The sequence below is a fragment of the Oncorhynchus masou genome, chromosome 30, assembly GCF_036934945.1.
Source record: "Oncorhynchus masou masou isolate Uvic2021 chromosome 30, UVic_Omas_1.1, whole genome shotgun sequence".
Classification (NCBI taxonomy): domain Eukaryota; kingdom Metazoa; phylum Chordata; class Actinopteri; order Salmoniformes; family Salmonidae; genus Oncorhynchus; species Oncorhynchus masou.
Genome location: NC_088241.1, coordinates 34,841,442 through 34,864,127, shown reverse-complemented (window position 1 = coordinate 34,864,127; position 22,686 = coordinate 34,841,442). Strand labels below are relative to the sequence as shown.

Here is a 22,686-nt window from a genome sequence, read left to right as displayed (position 1 = left end):
CAAAGGAAGCTCTGTCTTCCTCACAGAGGAGCATGAAGAGACACTATGATAAAGAAGCTGTTTCTCATCCACTACAGCCAGGTGACCAAGTACTGGTGTTATTACCTGTTCCAGGATCTTCACTGTCATCTCGTTTCTCTGGTCCTTATTTAATTGAAAAGAAAATAAGTGAAACTGACTATATGCTTCAAACTCCTGATAGACAACGCCAATCTCATGTGTAATGATGATTTTTGTATGTTTTGTAAGGTTGACTTTGTTGTTGATCTAGTGAGTATTCATTGTACTGTGGTCGCAATCCCTAGGGCTGCTCTTTTAAGGGTGGGAGTGTTACGGATACAAGCATCCTGTGTGTATCCTGTGTGTTTCTTCTCTCCTTCTCCCCTCACAGGTGGAAATCATCACTCCACAATCAGAAGACACACCTCCTCCTGTTTCCTACCCAATCACAGTTCCTTTCCCTTGGTTTAAAAACCCTGTCAGTTGTTTGCTCTAGAGCTCAATCTCTCTGTAAATGCCATGTCTGTAGGTCTCTGTTTCACTCTCTCTTTGTGTATTAACCTCTCTTTTGTTTGAGCACCTCCATAGCACTTTGTCCTCACCTGTGAGTATTGTTTTTGGTTATGGTGTTTGTTTGCTGGTGGGAAAAGGGGAAACCAAGACAAGTCACCCATGGGCATACACTAACCGTAGGTAGACTTTGTTAAATACACTAGTTAGAACTGGGCGGACCACCCACTATATTTTGGTTAGTTAGTTAGCTGTTGTTAAAGTAGGCTAGTCTAGCTCAGGGGTGTTTTGAATACCTATTGTTTCTTTCCTTGGGTCCATGTTTGTATCACAGGAATTTGGTAAATAAAGAATATATACATTTAGTTATTGGCACAAAGATCCCTTTTAGAAACATACAAAAGTGAAATCATTTCATCTTGTGCATTGATAACCAAATACAGGAATTTTTCAATGGTTACTTAAGAAAATCATTGTCGGGCAACTTTGTGCTTGGTTGAAAAATCTACTGCCCGGCTTCCTCCACGACACCGTACTCGTCACTGGAGCTTCTTCCACACTTGCCCCTGAGGGTACTGGTGTGTCTGCACTGACGACTCCAACATCTCACAGGAGTAGCCTGGATCCTGATGGAACAATAGCCAACAGAAACCATGGGCATGACTTAAAGAGCCACAGAATTTAAATGAATGATCACAACACCAGATCATTTTGATAAAAACAATACCTTGGGAGGCATGTAGTGGGCGTTCTGAATCACAACGGGACTTCTGAAGTGCTGATGGAGGTGGTCCACAAATTCACACATCCTGAGAAAGAGAACAGGTTTTATTTCACCACCTGACCACAGCTCAAATAATTACAGTTATAACCAAATGAAATAATTATGGGGTCATTGTTATATTCTATATTATGTCATTGTAGCTTGAATGGTTTAGAATGATGGGCTGGGATGTCCATGTTCACGCACCGGTTGTCAAGACTGGCAGACACAGAGATGTAGTCAAAGAGAATCAGGTGCTGAACCAGCTCACACAGTCCAACACCTCCAGCATGAGGACACACAGGCACTGGGGAAATAGATTAAAAGATAAACACACAGCACGGGCACAGAGACACACACAGCTGGGCTCGTACTCATCAAGCATCTGCTGATCTTGGATCAAGCCCCCCCCCGTCCATACAATCTTACCTACAAGGCAAAACTGATCCTAGATGAGCACTCCTATTCCGAGATGCTTTATGAATATGACCGCTGATGTCTTACCCTTGAACTTGTGAGCCATAAGCAGCACAGCTAGGTTCTCATTGACACTGCCCAGTCTACAGCTGTCAATTTGGACAAACTGCAACGCTGACGCCTGGAGGAACTGCTTGAACATCACTCTATTATGGCACTGGAGGAGCCACAAGAACAACATTCATTACATATCAGTTAAACTGACTAAATACTGACAGCGCTAGTGTTAAACACTGAACACGATGAGTCAGTAACATTGACACACAGGGAGTCCTAACCTGTTCTCCTGTGGCCACTCCAATGCCAAGCGGCGCCAAGGCCTGCAATGGCAGAACAGAGACGTTAAACTTAAGCAGAAACAAGCGTCGAGGCTTGGAGAATAACCTTTCATTCTGAATCCATGACTGTTTCTCAATTTGTGCTTCCGCAATTTCTCACATCCCATCTCCTTGACTCCTCAAAACACATTGGAGAAAAGGTCCAAGGGGAGGGACCTTCTCTAATACAGTTGAAAAGGAGGCGGGGAAATAGGATGTGAGGAATCACAAAGCAATTAAGAACCCAGGCCTCAGATCCTTCCCTCATCACCTTGGAGATGGCAGCATGTCCCAGGATATCGTCAGGGGAGGTGGGCTCTTCGATCCACAGGGGTTTGTACTCAGCCAGCCTGGTCACCCAGGTTATGGCCTCGCCTACGTCCCACCTTTGGTTGGCATCAATCATCTGAAACAGAGAAGACAATTGGCTGCAGAATGAATTGAGCCAATCCTGTGCATGAGGTTTACTGAATCCAACGGCATTACAGATTTACCAGTGTGTTGTGGGGTCCAATCATCTGCCGTATGAGACTGCACCGGCGAATGTCATCCTTTAGGTCAGCCCCCACCTTCACTTTGAACTTGGTCCATCCATCCTTTAGTGCATCGGTGCACAGCTATAGGAAGATGGAAATACACAGACTGACATACAGTGGGGTCCGAAGTGATTGACACCCATACCCCCAAGACATGCTAACCTCTCACAATTACTACTAACAGGGGAGGTTAGCATGTCTTTGGTGGTATGATCTTGGACCCTCTAACATTTTCACTTATCATTATACGTAATCATAGTAGCATCCACATTAATGTAGAAGTGTTTATAAATATTCTATTCTTATTTAAAATAAGTGACACCTTTACCATTAATTTTTATTGGGCACAAAATAATAATAATAATTAAAAAAAACTAACTGTATATGCTTCATGTAGTCATTGCATGCTAGGACTATGAGACCAAATATTACACTTTTGACTCCTTTATTCATAAGTCTTCAGGGGTGTCAATTTTGACCCCTATCTTTGAGAACAAAAAAGTATCACTTGTTAAACTCAGAAATTGTATTGGTATAGAAAACAATCCCTTTTTTGCATTAATTATAGCCCAGTATTTTAGTAATTTAATACAGTAATTGCTCATCTTTATTAAGGGTGTCAATAATTTAGGACCACACTGTATATAAGGTTTCCCTATGGGGCCTGGTAAAACGTAGTGCCCTACATAGGGAATAAGGTGCCATTTGGTACTTGGACCAATGCACAGCATATGTATGAGAGGAGACCTGTTTCAGCAGCTGGTCGGAGTATCCTAGCCAGGCACAGGAGGTGGTATAGGCAGGATAACCCTCCTTCAGCATCTGGTCCACTGAGAGGTCATACATTCACATCGATACACTTCATTAATAAAATTCATATTCCAATAGAGGAAGGTACATTTTTATAATTGCAGTACTGAGTATATTATGGGATTGTAAGCACTTCACGGAGGAGCAATTACAGCCACTAAACTCCACTTATCAAAGCCGTTAACGTCGCTGAGGCCCTTTGTGTGCTTACCTCTCTGCTGCTTCCCCGTCTGAGCTTTCACAAGTATATCTGAGAGAGCGAAAGAGAGAGCGAGAACACGCAGATCAAAGATAATAGGTAATGTTGTTTGTAGACTACCTTGTGAACCTGTTAAACCAGAGTGCCGATGGCCAATAGAGGAACATATTATGGACAGTGTTCAGCAAGACGTACCAAGGGCCTCCTCTTCAGTAAGGGCATCAGTGATATATCTGAAGTCAATGCATGAGATGAGCTTTTTGGGGTCCTGAGGCAAGAACACAAGCGTGTACAGGCACACGTACATACACTACTTCATCCTAAAAACGTGTCTGATTACAGCACATTCCAAGATGTACACATTACATTGTGTCATTCCAAACTTTATCCGCATGGTCATATTTCAATGTCGCACAAAACTGAATATGACGTGGCGGATAAAGTTCGGCACGACAATTTCATTTGTACACATCTAAAGACCTGCATCACTATACTGACAGCTTCTCCGTTTCTATAAAGACTTATTTGGAGGTTTTGTTCGAGCCCACATACTACAGAACGAGGATGTCAATCGCTGGTTTGGGTAAGTTTCTGTCTTGACATTTCTAGAACATGCCATTTACATCCAAAATACAGATATGATTGTCAAAAAAAGAAAAAAACTTTAAGTTTGATGCTTTACTCAAGAGTAAAGCTAAAAAAACTCTCCATATCAGCAACTTACCATTTCAACAAGCAGCTTCCACAGTGGCTGTTGGCAAAAGGACAACAGTCATTTTAGCAGTATCTCGACATATGAAGTGTCTTGCTATATTGCTTGGCATGCCTGGTCCACTAACATCCATAGCGTCGCTGTCTGATGAAACCCTCATCTCCAAAATCAACAACAAAATTAACAACAACAAAAAACACACACACAAAAAAAAATATATATATATATATATATAGAATACATTTTATTGGTCCTATGACATGTTCAGAGTACATTGAGGGGTTACTGCTTTCAATTCATTTGAAAAAATAAATAAAATCAGTTACAAGGTTCAGACCGCAACGATTGCTGAGGCAATGTGGGCCATGGTCAAAACTAGTGCACCATATAGGGGACAGGACTCCAATGTCTCACCTTGCCCTCGGACCGTGCCCAGAGGTCCCATACTGCATTCAGGACAGCCGCAGTGGCCAACTGAATGACTCCTTTCTCTGGTCCAATCTGGTACAAGACCGGGGTAAAATAGCTGCTTACACACATCTTTCAGTGAAGGTTAGTTACTCAGTGTGGATTGATTAGGGTAGTTTGTGTTGGAGTGGCTGTGTACACTCACCCATCGCATCTGTCCATCGCTGGTGAGGAGACGGTAAAATCCACGGAAGTCACTCACAATCTCCTCTAGAGATTTCCCCACAACTAGGGCAGACAGGGCTTCCACAGCGCACACAACTGCACAGTTTAAAAAAAGGGACAAATGTTAGTCATTTGAAAAAAGTACACAGTATTATCCTCAGACTGGCAGATTCGGGTTCACATGAGGACAACTAGCATGTAATGCATAATCATTTAGAGATCTGGGAGTACCTATGTTCTGGTTGCACCTATGCATACAAAGCCAGACTGTGTTGTGTTTACACATACTACCACAAGATGTAGCTGTGGATAACATGTATTTAGACTACTAAACAAAGCCCACTAACTAGAACACTCAATAACACATTGAAATGGTGAAGGTTGGATCAAGAATCTTACCAATTTCTGTGCCTCTCCCCACAGTAAAAGTCAAGCCATATCCTTGCATTCCTTGATCAGTTTCGATGACAACATAGGCGACAGAGTAGTCCGGGTCGGTGTGCTGAAAGAAGCAAAATGTGTATTTTCCTATATGATCCTTAGGCCTACCATAGGTAGGGGAAAATGAAAGTGCTGCAGAAATCAATTTTGTCTGCAACTTCTGCAAGAACGCATTCATTGCATTGATGCACCTACCATTGCGTCTGAACCATGTTGCTCCAAAGATGTTGGAAATCTGACATCGCGGACAGTCAACTTTATAATTTTCTTAGTCATTTTGCTCAATTTTTTTTAGACAGGGAAGTAGCCCGCTACTGTACTATCGCTTGCTCAACATGGAATCCCGCCCACTGCGATTGGTTGAAATGCCTTTCCGCGTAGGAAAAGTGTGATTCTCACATGACTTTATGCAATCATAGTGGCTACAACCGGTTTGGCGTTGATTGCAATCTTCCTGGGTACCGGCTGCCTCTTGGGCTTGAGCCGGGTGCTCCGTTCTGTCCGACAGGCAAAAGTGACGCGCGTGGGGTAATGAGTAGGATTCGGTGTTTTCACATGCAAGTTATTGGTTTTGATAGAAACGCAGCATTGTTGACAATATGAGTGCAGAGCAGATTACCGTTCACTTTTGAGCAGGGCTGGCCTCCCCAATACGCCTGGTCACGTGACGGGCCACAGCCTCGATAAATCCGGGGCAGTTTCATAGATCTCCCTCAATGCAACTGTCAAAAAATGAATTCATGCCAATAATATTAACATTGTGACAGCTCGTGCCTCGACAAGTGTCATCAACTCCCTGTTTGTCTGTATAAAACTATTGCATCTAACGAATTCAACAAAGAATAGCACACATTCAAATCCGACATGTTTAATTTTCCAACTGTACAAATTCCACAAATAAGCATCCATAATTATTTCTCCACCAACCTCATAACTTGCATTCTCGTCTTAGCGGTCTTAAAAAAACGTGATATCAACTGTCTGTCTGTATGAAACTGATGAATCTAACGAGTTCAACAAATAGCACACATTAAAATCTGAAATGTTTAATTTTTGTAATGTTTAATTACAAATTCCACAGATTAGTATCTAAATCATATTTATCTTTCCACCAACTTTATGACTTGCATTCTAGTCTTTGCTGTCCTTTTTTTATTTATTTATAAAATTAGGATTTCACAACTTTGTACAAAGCCCTTCTTTAAAAACCTCAGCTGACCATGTGTGTTCTGCCCATCTATGCAAGTATGCATAATCAAATGCATCACTGAATTGATGAGTTTAAAGAAAAACAAAGGAGTAAAATGACAACTGTTGATGTGACATGACACATTAAAAAGACCTTTGAGCTTCCTCCTGTTGCAGTCTTAAAATAACTGACTGCTCACTGGTTATGGCTACGTAATAAAAACGAAAATGTAAATAAAAACTCATTCTCTTTGTATCTAGGCTGAAACAGTAGACTGAATTAAATCCATTCACAAAATAAAATCACATGTAGACAACATAAAACAGTTCAGGTGCTTTGGCAATATATTCCCATAAAGGCAAATTTGTTACTTAAAAAAAAAAAAAAATTTAGATCTGAAAATGAAACACGTGAGGATGAGTCAAGTATACAATCCAAAAGATAACGTTTGTTGAAGGACTTCTCCATGTATGTGAAAGAGAAGGCCAAGTCCTCTATAACATAGGTGTGTAGAACCAATTTCTGGCATGTCATGGCCAAATCAGGTGGTTGTATCAACAAATTCAAATCTGGAACTAAGAGGGTGAATATTTAGTTTGTTTTTGTGTAGTGCTATGATATGTGCAGAGACGAGACACATTGGCATGTAGCTTAGTGAGCTGTGGGCTTAGCAAGGAGAGCTGAATATTCTCCCATCTCACAGTGATATATTGCTCTGGGGTGAAGTTTCCCCTAGGTACAGATCTAAGATCAGCTTCCCTTTCCATAACAATTAGTAGGGGAAATGCTAAATTGAACCAAGATCAGTGTTTAGGGGCAACTTCATCTTACAACTACATATGCAGAAAATACTCTGTAGTGATCTTTAAAGAGGCGATTTAACTTGGAATAGCAATGGTCTGTCAGGGACACATAACATGATGGCCTTAGTGTTGTAAAAATGTCCAACTGAAGGACTCGAAGGGAAGGCTTCACATGAACCTAGAACCATGTCCATGATATGAATTATTCTTACAGTTACATAGAATAAAATCAACAAATAAAATAGAAAATGAGCAGACTAGATGGACCCACGCAGCTGTCCCTGATCCGCGTCACTCAAGTCAATCGTTCAGAAAAACACAGGAGGAGAAAAAACATTTTCCAGTTGAACTGATGAAATGTACTGAACACAGAACTGAATTATCCTAACTGAAATATTCCCACAGTACTTGACAATATTTTCATCGCTTACAGCACATCCTTCTCTCTCATCCACCATTTTGAAGAGCTCTTATTCCAAGGGCACCTACCCATCTCTCTCATGTGGCATTTTCACAGTTCAACAAAGATTTTAGAAACAACGCAACAGAATGATTGGTCACTTCGAAAAAGAACATGATCATTATAACCATGTGGGAAATTGAGGAATTAAAAAAACAAAGGAACAAAAGGAGTAAAGTCATACAAACTAAGACCTGTAGTACCTGAAATAAAAAAGACAAAATGATCAGTAAAAATTAGTGTAAAAAAAAAAAAAGCATATTTATTTTTATCATCAGGGATAGCAGTGGTTTGTGCAACTCGATAACCAAGCTTCCAGTTGCCTTTTCTGAAGCACATTATTCATAGCATTTAATCTCCATGCGTCAGTATCAAAGTCTGTTCCTCCTGGGTGGAGGGATACTTTGCACGGTGAAGGGGTCCAGGGCTGCGCTGCGGCCAGGCCTGACTATAGGTTATCCCCGGGCTGGTACTGTGGCTCCGTGGCTGTGAAGTAGTCCTCCAGGAAGGACTGGATGTACTCGAAGGTGGGCCTCTCATCGGGGTCCTTCTTCCAGCACAGCTTCATCATCTCGTGGAGGGAGTCGGGACAACCCTGGGGGCAGGGCATACGGTACCCCCGCTCCACCTGCTCCAGGACCTCCCTGTTCACCATGCCTGGGTGGAGAGAGAGAAATGGAAAGAAAGAGATAGAGCGGGGGGGGGGGGGGTCAGTTTGTTTAGTGCCCATCACATTAACTGTACAGTCAACCTTATCAGTTAGGCCACGCAATAAAATCAAGATTATCCACAACAAAACTGATCTAATTCCATTGAGATGTCGCTCCAAACGCTTTACTTGACTATATTACACCTCCCCCCTCCCTCCCCCTCAAAAAGCATAAATAAAAAGGAGGCCTGAATCAGGGGTTGGAATCGGTTCAGGGAACAGATCCTAAAACAATGACATTTTTCAAGGAATAGAACTTGTAATGAATGTGTTCTATACTTTTCCGGAACAGAAGCATTATTTTAAAAGCATGGGAACCGGTTGATATCGTTATATTATGTTACGGCATTCCTTTCCAGTCCCACAAAAAAAAAACACAACAAAGCACCTATGAAAAGCCCTCTGTCACTTAGAAACTTATTCCGCTCTCTGCGTGCCAGCTCGAAAACCTTTGCCAGTGCGTGTAGGCTGCCTGCCCCTCCCCTTCCAAGGCATAGTCTACTGTAGCCTGCTGATGTTACAAGCGGGATTCAGAAATTAGGAAATTAGGGAGAGAGATAGTTAATTAGAAAATAATGGATAAACTTTTTTAATGCGAGTTAAGGATGCTATACAGCACCTTCGGAAGGTTTTTCAGACCCCTTGACTTTTTCCACATTTTGTAACAAACTATTCTAAATTAGATTAAAATGCCCCCCGATCAATCTACAGACAACACCCCATAATGACAAAGCAAAAACAGGTTGAGACACTTTTGCTAATACATTTTTGGAATAAAGTGGAAATATCACATTTACATAAGTATGCAGACCCTTTACTCCGCACTTTGTTGATGAACCTTTGCGGGGATTACAGCCTTGAGTCTTCTTGCTACAAGCTACAAGCTTGGCACAGCTGTATTTGGGGAGTTTCTCCCATTCTTCTCTGCAGATCCTCTCAAGCTCTGTCAGGTTGGATGGGGAGCGTTGCTACACAGCTATTTTCAGGTCTATCCAGAGATGTTTGTTCGGGTTCAAGTCCGGGCTCTTGCTGGGTCACTCAAGGACATAGAGACTTGTCAACACTTCTGCGTTGTCTTGGCTGTGTGCTTAGGGTCGTTGTCCTGTTGGAATGTGAACCGTCACCCCATTCTCAGGTCCTGGAGCAGGTTTTCACCAAGGATCGCTCTATACCTTGCTTCGTTCATCTATGCCTCGATCCTGACTAGTCTCCCAATCCCTCCCGCTGAAAAACATCCCCACTGCATGATGCTGCCACCATCATGCTTCACCATAGGGATGGTGACAGGTGTCCTCCAGACGTAACGCTTGGCATTCAGGCCAAAGAGTGTCATCTTGGTTTCATCACACCAGAGAATCTTGTTTCTTATGGTCTGAAAGTCTTTTGGTGACTTTTGGCAAATTCCAAGTGGGCTGTCATGTGCGTTTTACTGAGGAGTGGCTTCCCTTCTGACCACTCTACCATAAAGGCCTGTTTGGTGGAGTGCTGCAGAGATGGTTGTCCTTCTGGAAAGTTCTCCCATCTCCATAGAGCAAGTCTAGAGCTCTGTCAGAGGGACCATTGGGTATTTGGTTATTTCCCTTACCAAGGCCCTTCTCCCCCGATTGCTCAATTTGACCAGGTGGCCAGCTCTAGGAAGAGTCTTGGTGGTTCCAATCTTCTTCCATTTAAGAATGATGGAAGCCACTGTGCTCTTGGGGAACTTCTGATCTGCGCCTCAACACACCCCTGTCTCGGACTTTTACTGGCAATTCCTTCGACCTCATGGATTTGTATTTGCTCTGACATGCAAAAATAATCTAAAAACCTAATTTCGCTTTGTCATTATGGGGTATTTAACAAAAAAATAATATTTGTTTTAGCTTACGGCTGTAACGTAACGAAATGTGGAAAAAGTCGAGGGGTCTGAATACTTTCCGAAGGCACTGTAGTTATTTATTAACTACAAAAAGGGAAGACATGTTTTCATTTAAATTCTGGTGCCGCTCTGCACACACACGCTTCTTAGATAGCTTGCTAGCTCTGGTCCAACGTTAAGGCAACTCTCTGAAGTTCAAAGACACTCAAAGTTCCTTCATACTGTAGAAGCCGCTCCTCCGTAGGTATAATTCTGTGGGCCTAATTCAGATAACAAATGTCATAACAACAAGATGCCCAGCGCTTCAAGTCAAGCCTCTTCCTCCGCCGTCTCTCCCCACCTGCAAATGTTCAGTTGCATCTCGCGCCCTACAATGGTCTGTACAATGCATGTAAATAGTTTGCACACTCCATAGCAACCTGCTCTACCTGCACTGATTGGTGAAGCAATTTAATATCGAGCTAAATGTAATAAAAATGTTCATTTCAAGAGGTTTAAAAAGTAACAGAAAGGGTTAGAATTTCATTTTGCTGGTCGGGAAAAAAATTATAATAATAGTACTGTTCAGAACAAAACGATTGGAAAATAATTTTGGTTCTAAAGCCTGGCTTGAAGGTTAGTGTTTGTGTGTGTCAGTGTTTCAGAGCACCCGCCAGCCTCCCTCTCTCTCCCCAGAGCTCGATCAGTCTGGGACAGATGGTTCTAAACAAGAGTAGTGTTCAATCTCCGGATCAGATCCCGCCAGATGGTCTCCTCTAATCTCAGCCAGCTTGTGTGTGTGTGTGTTTACCCCACAGAGACAAAAACAGCAATCAGACAGTGTCACCCCTGGCCCACTTCCTATGACAGTATTAACTAGTCTAGGCTATAAGACTTGTGACGGATCACCTTTAACCAAATTAGTCACTTCCTTGTTTACATTGCGCTGGCAACTAATTTATGACTACTCCTCCTGGTCACACAAGAAATCTGCTTCCCAGCTTCAGGCATCATACAATTGAAGTATCTTAACCAGATGGACAGCCTCACAGACTGCCATTGTTGCTATGGGACTGCATCCCAAAATGGCACTCTTAATTCCTACATAGTGCCCATTCCCTATGTGCTCTAGTCAAAGGAAATGCACTGTATAGGGAAATGGGTCCCATGTGGGACGCAAACATTGTTTTTCATTTTGTCTGTGCTCTCACCTGGGTAGGGCACCCTGCCCTTGGTCACCAGTTCGGTGAGTAAGATGCCGAACGACCAGCCATCTGACTTGATGGTGAAGCGGCCGTACAGAGCAGCTTCAGGAGCCGTCCACTTGATGGGGAACTTGGCCCCTAAAAACCAGGAGGGGAAGGGATAAAAGAAGAGCGGGAAGGGACAAAGACAGAGGGAGAAGAGGGGGAAATACAGAGAGAAAGAAGAGAGACAGAACATTAACTTCCACTAGGGGTCATCAGAGACCTTTACAGCTCCGTACCATAACCACTGAGAGGTGACCGATATTACAGTTCACACTCAAGTCTGCCATAACAATTACACTATTGACCTCCCGTAACAAAATGAAGCATAGCTGAATTTTTTAACGGTTGAAGTGTGATCTGATTGCAAGGTAATTGATCGAGAAAGAATCATACATCATAAATATATCACAGCGGGGTGAAAAATCAAAAGTCCCATTCCAAAAGGTTTGAGGTTTTAGAGTGTTGTTGAGTAGAAAAAGGAGTGTTAGTTCTCTGCTGAAACCATTGGGCTTAAATGGTTAAGCAGCAGGAAGCTTGAGAAAGAGTTTACTCACCTCAACTAATCCGATTGGATATGACCATCTGCTTTTCGCCATTAGCCTAATTTACCATGGTAGGAAATAGGGCTGAGTATTTTCCCGGTATTTTACAAATGTTCCATTCCGAGAATAAATCACCTTTCTCCCAGGAAACCCGGTATTTCCCACTAAAACCTGAAGTGTCAATCTAAAGCATTATAAAGGATATAAATATGTCTGGATTTGATTAGAGCTTTGATCAGCATGAACATCCAATCCTGATGCGGCATATATTCAATGCATTTTATGAGCCCTTACAATAATGACATTTAATGAGCCAATCACACCGGCAGCTGATGAAACTGAGGAGTATTTCTGTCTGTAATAAAGCCCCTTTGTGAGGAAAAATACATTCTGATTGGGGAGCTAGGTTCAACCAGTGGGTTGGCCTATGCCTTCCCAGGGCTGGGTGGGCCTGAGAGGGCATAAATCCTTACATTGGGGCCTAAATATATTTTAAATTAATTTAAATTGACTGATTTTATTATATGAACTGTAACGCAGTGAAATTGTTGCATGGTGTGTTTATAATTTTGTTCGGTATATATATATATATATATATATATATATATTTTTTTTTTCTGGAAAAATACTTGTCTGAACTTAAACGACTTAAACTAGGTAGAAAGTGTGTAGAAATTATAATTATTTAAATGTAATTTAATCTCTGAACAATCTTTCTTTAATCACATCATTTTCAGCATTCTTCAACAAAGAAATGTTTATTATTGACAATGAAAGAGGTGGGAATGTTGTTCCCTTCTCATATAATAATAAATATTGATATATTTTTCCAGAGTTATTTGATTAAAAAAAGACCATTGGGCGTCTATTACCAGAATGCTAACAAAATTAGCCCACTTGGAGTTTGCCAAAAAGCACCTAAAGACTCTCAGACCAGATGAAACCAAGATTGAACTCTTTGGCCTGAATGCCAAATCTGAAGGAAACCTGGCACCATCCCTATGGTGAAGCATGGTGGTGGCAGCATGTGATATCGTTTTTTTTTATTTTTAATAAATTAGCAAATATTTCTAAAAAACAGTTTTTGCTTTGTCATTATGGGGTATTGTGTATAGTTGGATGATTTAATACATGTTTTAGAATAAGGCTAGAACGCCAACAAATTGTGAAAAATGTCAAGGAGTCTGAATACTTTCCGAGGGCGCTGTAGGTAGGAGCTACCTAATGTCATTTTTTGTGAGTTTCAAATCAAATCAAACCTTATTTGTCACATGGGCCGAATACAAGTTGTAGATCTTGGGGGGGGGGGGGTCAACGTACAAGTCCGGTGACCATTTGATTAATTGTTAAGCAGTCTTTTGGCTTGGGGGTAGAAGCTGCTGAGGAGCCTTTTAGTCCTAGACTTCGCGCTCCGGGTACCTCTTGCCGTGCAGTAGCAGAGAAAACAGTCTATGACTTGGGTGACTAGAGTCTGACAATTTTATGGGCTTTCCTCTGAGACTGCCTACTATATAGGTCCTGGATTGCAGGAAGCTTGGCCCCAATGATGTACTGGGCCGTATGCACTACTCTGTAGTGGCTTATGCTGAGATGCTGAGCAGTTGCCACTTGTGTCAGATGCTGAGCAGTTGCCATACCAGGCGGTGATGCAACCAGTCAGGATGCTTTCGATGGTGCAGCTATAGAACATTTTGAGGATCTGGGGACCCATGCCAAACCTTTGTCTCCTGAGGGGGAAAAGGTTTTGTTGTGCCATCTTCACGACTGTCTTGGTGTGTTTGGACCATGAAAGTCTGTTGGTGATGTGGACACCAAGGAACTTGAAACTCTTGACCCGCTCCACAACAGTTCCGTTGATATTCATGGGCGCCTGTTTGGCCCGCCTTTTCCTGTAGTCCACGATCAGCTCCTTTGTCTTGCTCACATTGAGGTTGTTGTCATGGCACCACACTGCCAGTTCTCTGACCTCCTCCCTATAGGCTGTCTCATCGTTGTCGGTGATCAGGCCTACCACTGTTGTGTCAGCAGCAAACTTAATGTGTTGGAGTCATGTTTGGCCATGCAGTTGTGGGTGAACAGGGAGTACAGGAGGGGACTAAGTACAGAACCCTGAGGGGCCCCAGTGTTGAGGATCAGTGTGGCAGACATGTTGTTGCCTACCCTCACCACCTGGGGGTGGTCCGCCAGGAAGTCCAGGAACCAGTTGCAGGGGAAGGTGTTTAATCCCAGGGACGAGAGACATTGTGCAAATGAACAAAGTTTTAATGCATGCCGTACTGGCTCTCCAGCAGCATGTCTACAAGCTATGTCTGTGTGGAGTCACTAGGGCAACGGGCCTGACTGCTCTGCTCGGAGAAGAGGGGGGAGGAGGAGACCACAAAGAACAGAGAGTAAAAAAATGCAAGGAAATCAAGATAGCAGAGGCAGCTGTACAAATAACTCATTCAGAAGGCTTTGACTTCTCAAACGCTAGCACAACACGATGACCCATCACTTTAATAATTCAGCCACTTACTTAGATAGCAAGTTAAACTTAGGGGTCACATTAACACAGAATTATGCGGTTTTCACACAGGTAAAAAAATAATAAAATGAAACGCATAAGAAATATCTTGCTGTGTTTTGTGAACACGGATCTAAAATACTTCTTATTGTAATTTCTTGCTCGGCACCAGACAAAAGTTGTGCGCAAGTTGCACTTCTAAACTCGGATGAGAATTCACTAACGGGCATTCGATGAGCAGGCCGCGCTCTGACTGATGTGCAGCTACTTAACTCTGGCGCTTTTCAAGATGAACTTGAAGCAAAACATTAGGAAATGTAGCTGGCTAAAGTCTTTCTACGACAGGCCTAAACATTACAAACATCACGGCCATGCATCGTATTTGCTTTTTCATTGTTAGCTCATTTAGTTGTGTGGCTGCCAGCCAAATTAGCGTTGCACTTGTGTTGTCAATCTGACGAAAATGAAGCTATTTTCTGTGTTGCACTAATGTATTTTCCGTGAAGGAAAACTATAGTTGCGCGTCCCTGACCACTCTATTGAGGCCAAAAAAATGAAATACTTTCAATATAAAACACGACCCCTGTCAATACACAGTTGGACTCACCTGCTCCCTCTTTCTCCCGTTGTGCTATTTACAAACAAACACGTGACTGGATCAGCTGTTCTGGGGAACTAGGTAAGTTTCATAACGTAAAATAATGTGACAGGTGAAATAAGAACGCTTTGCACAAGTTGACTACAGGTATTTACTTTAAAAATAGCTACAAATATTACAATCTATTGAAAAACTTAAAATTGTTTATTAGTATTGATGGTATTAACCTCTTGAAACTCTGGGGGCGCAATTTCATTTTTGGATGAAAAATGTTCCCGTTTTAAACAAGATATTTTGTCACAAAAAGATGCTCGACTATGCATATAATTGATAGCTTTGGAAAGAAAACACTCAGAATTTTCCAGAACTGCAAAGATATTGTCTGTGGGTGCCCTGGAACGGGAGCTACAGGCAAAACCAAGATGAAACGGCAACCAGGAAATGAGCAGGATTTTTGAGGCTCTGTTTTCCATTGTCTCCTTATATGGCTGTGAATGCGAGAGGAATGAGCCTGCCCCATCTATCGTTTCCCCAAGGTGTCTGCAGCATTGTGACGTATTTGTAGGCATATCATTGGAAGATTGACCATAAGAGACTACATTTTCCAGGTGTCCGCCCGGTGTCCTGCGCCGAAATTGGTGCGTCATTTTCAGCTGCTGGTATTTTTCCATGCGATTCTGAGGGGAAAGCAGGCTTCCACGAACTGCATATCAATGAAGAGATATGTGAAAAAACACCTTGAGGATTGATTCTAAACAACGTTTGCCATGTTTCGGTCGATATTATGGAGTTAATTCGGAAAAAGTTTGACGTTTTGGTGACTGAATTTTCGGTTCGTTTCGGTAGCCAAATGTGATGTACAAAACGGAGCGATTTCTCCTACACAAAGATTCTTTCAGGAAAAACTGAACATTTGCTATGTAACTGAGAGTCTCCTCATTGAAAACATCCGAAGCTCTTCAAAGGTAAATAATTTTATTTATTTGGTTATCTGGTTTTTGTGAAAATGTTGCGTGCTAAATGCTAAGCTAGCTTGCAATACTCTTACACAAATGATTGATTTGCTATGGTTCAAAAGCATATTTTGAAAATCTGAGATGACAGTGTTGTTAAGAAAAGGTTAAGCTTGAGAGCAGGCGCATTATTTTCATTTTATTTGCGATTTTCAGAAATCGTTAACGTTGCGTTATGCTAATGAGCCTGAGGCTTTATTCACGATCCCGGATCTGGGATGGGGAGTATCAAGAGGTAGAACCACCCTGTGGCTATTTCCAAATACCCCGGTATACAGTATCCCGCTCAAGCCTACGCTGTGCTCTACTAACCTTGCCTAGCTGTGTACTCGTTGTCCTCTATCAGCCTGGCCAGACCGAAGTCGGCGATCTTGCACACCAAGTTGTCCGCGACCAGGATGTTAGCGGCACGGAGGTCCCTGTGAATGTAGTTCATCCTCTCGATGAAAGCCATACCGTCAGCGATCTGAGGAAAACAAGACAAATAGTTTAACACTCCATTTCCTCACTGATGCCCACGTTAATATTTGATGTGACCCACTCAGAGCTGAACAGCCTTTCTTAGGTTAAGTCCTAAATGACACCTAATCCCTATATAGTGCACTACTTTTGACCAGAGCCCTATGGGCCCTGGGTAAAAGTATTGCACTAAATAGGGAATAGGGTGCCATCTGGGACCCATAGATACACACAAGAGGGAGGAATCTTGTGATGGAGAAAGGAAGAAATAGTTTTTTCATGTACTACTGGTAGTCAAAAAGAGGCCAACCGTATCCTTAGGTGGAGAAACTGATGGGCGAGAAACTTGTAATCATACATGGTGGTTTACTGAGAGGCTGACTTTTGACTTACCTGTGCGGCCATATCCACCAGCAAGGGAAGCTTGAGGAATTTACCATCTCCCTCCTTCAGGAAATCCAGCAAACTTCCTACAATTACAAAATCAGCAACACATGACAGTTACTGTACCAGAGAGAGAGTGCTGTAAATGTTGCCAACGGTGCGGCAACAAAACACCACAGAAATAGTGAATTAAGGCTTTTTAAATACGACATCTTAAATATTCCCAAGGTATTGATGAAGCTAGCAGTGTGTGTCTATGTTTGGTACATGGCTCTTAATGACATTTAGGATGTGTCCCAAATGACACCCTATTCCCTATATAGTGCACTACTTTTGACCACAGCCCTATGAGGCCCTGGTGACTGGTACACTATATAAACTAGTACACTATATAAGGAATAGGGTGTCATTTGGGACACACACATTTCCTCAGTGTGAGAGGAAACCAAGATTAGAGTCACAGGGGACATCAATGGGATAAACACACACTCCCTTGTGAGTTAGGCTAGTCTACACACACACACACCAATGCAATATAATTTAGAACACACACACACACACACACACACACACACACACACACACACACACACACACACACACACACACACACACACACACACACACACACACACCACTGAGTCCACTTAGGGATAAGTCATTAGTGTTCAATCACTAATTAAAAAGAAACAGTGAGACGCATTGCAGTCAAGAAAGATGAAAGCTCGCCACAAAACTGCTGCAGTTTTCAATTAAACATCTCTGCTCCGGGCCTCCAAAACCCACATGGGATTTCCAAGGACTTTCAACCGGTAGGGTACGTTAATTAAAACGGCCATAACACTTAAAAAATTAAATATTTAAGGAAATTGTCCGGGATACTTCTAATAGGGTGACGTGTGCATTGTGGCGTAATATCTAAAACTTCTGCGCCCTAAGATCTTTCGGAGACATGCAACAACTAACGTCCAAATCTCATGCTTTCCCTTCTTTGTATTAAATTCCATGTCAGGTTCTCCAACTCCATCACATATGTATAACAAGCGCCAGCTGAGCCAGTCAGCCAATCACCTTGCCCCAGGCGTGTGTGTGAGTGTGTAAGGACCCTTCTGGAGAGAGGCTCTAGCTATACCTTTTTTAATTACACATCTGATCAGCCGTAGATCTACATCTCAACACCATGCTGCCAGTCACACACACACACGTCACTACATCTGTGTGTGTCATGAACATGTGTACCTGCTACCTAGCCATGTCTGTTGGCTTGTTCCACATCGTTGCCGACGTGAAGCATTTTGGGTAAAATGTGACTGACTGCCTGATCCACAAATAATAAGGAGTAGTTATTTATGATGCAAGGTCATTTGCAGATCAGTCAGTTGGCAGTCGCCTGCAATGTCGAACAAGCCCTCTGACTACTGCCCCTATGCAGATGGGTTATGCGACGCATGCGTACGTGCCTTTATGCATGCGTGTGTAATAATCATGGGCGCGTTTAGTCATGTACTTTGTAACTACGTAGATGGATTTCCATGTCACATGTGTGTGTGTACAATAATATGTGTGTGAGTGTGATTTATACGCGTCCGCTATACGTGCGTACGACGATGTGTACCTTTGGCCATGTACTCAGTGACGATGTAGATGGGTTCCTCAGACACCACGGCGTAGAGGGGCACCAGCTTGTCGTGCCTCAGCTTCTTCATGATCTGGGCCTCCTGGAGGAAGGCCTCGGGGGACATGGTGCCTGGCTTCAGGGTCTTAATTGCCACCTTGGTGGTGCCGTTCCACGTGCCTGAATAGAATTACAAAAGTCATGTTTGAGTCATATTGTACCAGAAAGACAATAGTGTAAACAGGAGTAAACAAATGGTTGTTTCCAGCACAGTACACATTATGTATGTGTACCAAATGGCATCCTATTCCCTACACAGCCTGGTCAAAAGAAGTGCACTACATATGGAGTAGGGCGCCATTTGGGATGCAAACCTCTGACATATTATAGTATGGCTACTGTTTATAGAGTTACACAGTGTCATAGGTACAATGTGACAAACGGGGTGTATTTGGGTACATAGAGGAAAGCACACATGAAGTTATGAGCTGAAGCTGAAAGGACTTGAGTCCCCGAAGAAGCGGATGCCACTATGACAGAGCGAGTCTTCACTTTTACGCAGATATGGGATATACAAACATACAGTTGAAATGGGAAGTTTACATACAACTTAGCCAAATACATTTAAACTGAGTTTTTCACAATTCCTGACATTTACCTCTAGTAAACATTCCCTGACTTAGGTCAGTTAGGATCACCACTTTATTTTAAGAATGTGAAATGTCAGAATGTCAGTAGAGTGAATGATTTATTTCAGCTTTTATTTCTTTCATCACATTCCCAGTGGGTCAGAAGTTTACGTACACTCAATTAGTATTTGGTAGCATTGCCTTTAAATTTTTTAAATTGGGTCAAACGTTTCTGGTAGCCTTCCACAAGCTTCCCACAATAAGTTGGGTGAATTTTGACTCATTCCTCCTGACAGAGCTCGTGTAACTGAGTCAGGTTTGTAGACATCCTTGCTCACGCCTTTTCAGTTCTACCCACAAATATTCTATAGGATTGAGGTCAGGGCTTTGTGATGGCCACTCCAATACCTTGACTTCGATGTCCTTAAGCCATTTTGCAACAACTTTGGAAGTATGCTTGGGGTCACTGTCCATTTGGAAGATCCATTTGCTACCAAGCTTTAACTTCCTGACTGATGTGTTGAGATGTTGCTTCAATATATCCACATAATTTTCCGTCCCCATGATGCCATCTATTTAGTGAAGTGCACTAGTCCCTTCCTGCAGCAAAGCACCCCCACAACATGATGCTGCCACCCCCGTGTTTAATGGTTGGGATGGTGTTCTTTGGCTTGCAAGCCTCCCCCTTTTTCCTCCAGACATAACGATGGTCATTATGGACAAACAGTTCTAATTTTGTTCATCAGACCAGAGGACATTTCTCCAAAAAGTATGATCTTTGTCTCCATGTGCAGTTGCAAACCGTAGTCTGGCTTTTTTTATGGCCGTTTTGGAGCAGAGGCTTCCTCCTTGCTGAGGGGCCCTTCAGATTATGTCGATATAGGACTCGTTTTACTATGGATATAGATACTTTGGTACCTCTTTCCTCTAGCATCCTCACAAGGTCCTTTGCTGTTGTTCTGGGATTGATTTGCACTTTTCGCACCAAAGTATGTTCATCTTTAGGAGACAGAACACGTCTCCTTCCTGAGCGGTATGACAGCTGCATGGTCTTATGGTGTTTATACTTGCGTACTATTGTTTGTATAGATGAACGTGGTACCTTCAGGCATTTGGAAATTGCTCCCAAGGATGAACCAGACTTGTGGAGGTCTACAATTTCTTTCCGAGGCCTTGGCTGATTTTTAAAAATGTTCCCATGATGTCAAGCAAAGAGGCACTGAGTTTGAAGGTAGGCCTTGAAATACATCCACAGGTACACCTCCAATTGACTCAAAATATGTCAATTAGCCTATCAGAAGCTTCTAAAGCCATGACATCATTTTCTGGAATTTTCCAATCTGTTTAAAGGCACAGTCAATTTAGTGTATGTAAACTTCTGACCCAATGGAATTGTGATACAGTGAATTATAAGTCAAATAATCTGTCTGTAAAGAATTGTTGAAAAAAATGACTTGTCATGCAAAGTAGATGTCCTAACCAACTTGTTTTTTGTCCTATACTGTCCGAACAGTATATATCCTAGACACCCACCTGAGTGACCCACCCACTAAGAATTAGTCCTTATCCGTTTTATAGGCCTGCTGCAAGTAGCCTATGCAGTCATGATAGAAAGGTGGATGCGGTCTGAGATCCACTAAAGCAGCACCGCCCCCACAAGAGTCTGACCCAGCCTGGCAGGGTAGGTCCAATAGCTAAAGACCCAGATGGGATTTTCTCAAAGCTGCTAATAAGAACCTTGATGACCTCGCACCTAGCCGGTGGGAATTCCGGTGGAGTACCCCACCCAGGTCGTGGCTGTGCTGGAAACACTGGCTGGAGTAACCCATGGGGAGGGAGTTGCACTCGGACAATCAGAGTGGGGGCATATTATTGTGGCCCTGGCGGCACAGAATAATAAAATGGTCTGAATGCACAGAGTTGCTTCGGAAGATGGGTCACAATGGGGGACACTTGTGTGGGTGTTGGGGGGAAAGGGGATGTGTGAGCTCTATCAGCTTGCACTAGATATTGGTTAATTAAATCTTCCCATTCATGCTCAATTTGACATGCCTTCTTAAACAGCCAAACTGTATATGCATTCACACATAAAGTATTCTCTTGAGTTGGGAAGGGGACAAACAAGGCGAATGTGTTCGAAATTACGTTGGCTGAGAATCTGGATCTGTACTGTAGGTGTCACCTTGTGCTCTTTTTAAAGGATGAGCCCCTATCTCTTAAAGACCCTAGGATCCATGTGTACAGGGGGGCGAAATATACTACATTTTGGAACATTGCAGCGGGGACTTGCTTATAATCAGCCACAAGAACATTAGTGAGGTCGGGAACTGATGTTGAGCAATTAGACCTGGCGCACAGTCGGCGTTCCAATTCATCCCAACAGTGTTCGATGGGGTTGAGGTCAGGGCTCTGTGCCTGACAGTCATGTTCTTCCACACCTATCTAGACAAAGATTTCCCTTCACTAAGGGGCCTAGCCTGAACCATGAAAAACAGCCCCAGATCATTAATCCTCCTTCACTAAACTTCACAGTTAGCACTGTGCATTCGGCAGGTAGCGTTCTCCTGGCATCCGCCAAACACAGATTTGTCTGTCGGACTGCCAGATGATGAAGCATGATTCATCACTCCAGAGAACATGTTTCCACTGCTCCAGAGTCAAATGGCAGTGAGCTTTACACCACTCCGGCCGACGCTTGGCATTGTGCATGGTGATCTTAGCCTTGAGCAGCCGCCTGCTATTCCATGGAAACCCATTTTATGGAGCTTCCGACAAACAGTTGTTGTGCTGACATTGCTTCCAGAGGCAGTTTGGAACTCAGTAGGGAGTTTCACAACTGAGGACAGACAATTCTTACACACGACACGCTTCAGCACTCTCTGGTCTGTTCTGTGAACTTGTGTGGCCTACCGCTTTGCGGCTGAGCCTTACTCACCTTGAAGTTTTCACCACAAAATAACAGCATTTACAGTTGACCGGAGCAGCTCTAGCAGGGCAGAATTTTGAAGAACTTGTTGGAAAGGTGTAATCCTATGACGGTACCATGTTAAAGTCCCCGAGCTCTTCTGTAAGGCCATTCTACTACCAATGTTTGTCTATGGAGATTGCACCGCGGTGTGCTCGTTTTTATACATTTGTCAGCAATGGGTGTAGCTGAAATAGCCGAATCCACTAATTTGAAGGGGTGTCCAGATTATTTTAACTGGAAATAACTGCAAATCACTGGAAATCACACTGCAAACTATCACCCTCACACATTTTAGGAAATTACTAATATTATCAATATATTGGAACTAG

At 42.7% G+C, this 22,686-nt stretch overlaps 2 protein-coding genes across 4 annotated transcripts in view; both read right to left on the bottom strand.

Moving 5' to 3' along the window:
- Window positions 1-856: 856 nt before the first annotated feature.
- On the bottom strand, window positions 857-5,908 carry enosf1 (enolase superfamily member 1). 2 transcript variants are annotated; one of them, XM_064948968.1, is made up of 15 exons: window positions 5,594-5,908; window positions 5,357-5,459; window positions 4,938-5,053; window positions 4,739-4,825; window positions 4,337-4,363; window positions 3,808-3,880; window positions 3,625-3,663; window positions 3,351-3,433; window positions 2,562-2,684; window positions 2,339-2,473; window positions 2,029-2,070; window positions 1,778-1,907; window positions 1,481-1,580; window positions 1,238-1,319; window positions 857-1,136 (listed from the first exon to the last, which is right to left on the bottom strand). In XM_064948968.1, the coding sequence occupies exons 1-15, from the start codon at window positions 5,672-5,674 to the stop codon at window positions 1,050-1,052; spliced, it is 1,308 nt and encodes a 435-aa protein (XP_064805040.1). In that variant the 5' UTR covers window positions 5,675-5,908; the 3' UTR covers window positions 857-1,049. The 2 variants fall into 2 exon arrangements, with proteins under 2 accessions (XP_064805040.1, XP_064805041.1); XM_064948969.1 differs by lacking the exons at window positions 3,808-3,880; window positions 4,739-4,825; window positions 4,938-5,053; window positions 5,357-5,459; window positions 5,594-5,908 and having other exon boundaries at window positions 4,337-4,355.
- Window positions 5,909-6,250: 342 nt separating this feature from the next.
- Window positions 6,251-22,686, bottom strand: part of LOC135522573 (tyrosine-protein kinase Yes-like) — a 54,816-nt gene continuing 38,380 nt past the window's right edge. For both annotated transcript variants that reach the window (XM_064948967.1, XM_064948966.1), the window contains 5 exons: window positions 18,761-18,940; window positions 17,155-17,231; window positions 16,615-16,768; window positions 11,608-11,739; window positions 6,251-8,507 (listed from right to left, as the gene is read on the bottom strand). In XM_064948967.1, coding sequence (XP_064805039.1) covers window positions 8,299-8,507; window positions 11,608-11,739; window positions 16,615-16,768; window positions 17,155-17,231; window positions 18,761-18,940 — 752 coding nt within the window. In that variant the 3' untranslated portion in view covers window positions 6,251-8,298. The remainder of the gene's footprint in view (window positions 8,508-11,607; window positions 11,740-16,614; window positions 16,769-17,154; window positions 17,232-18,760; window positions 18,941-22,686) is intronic.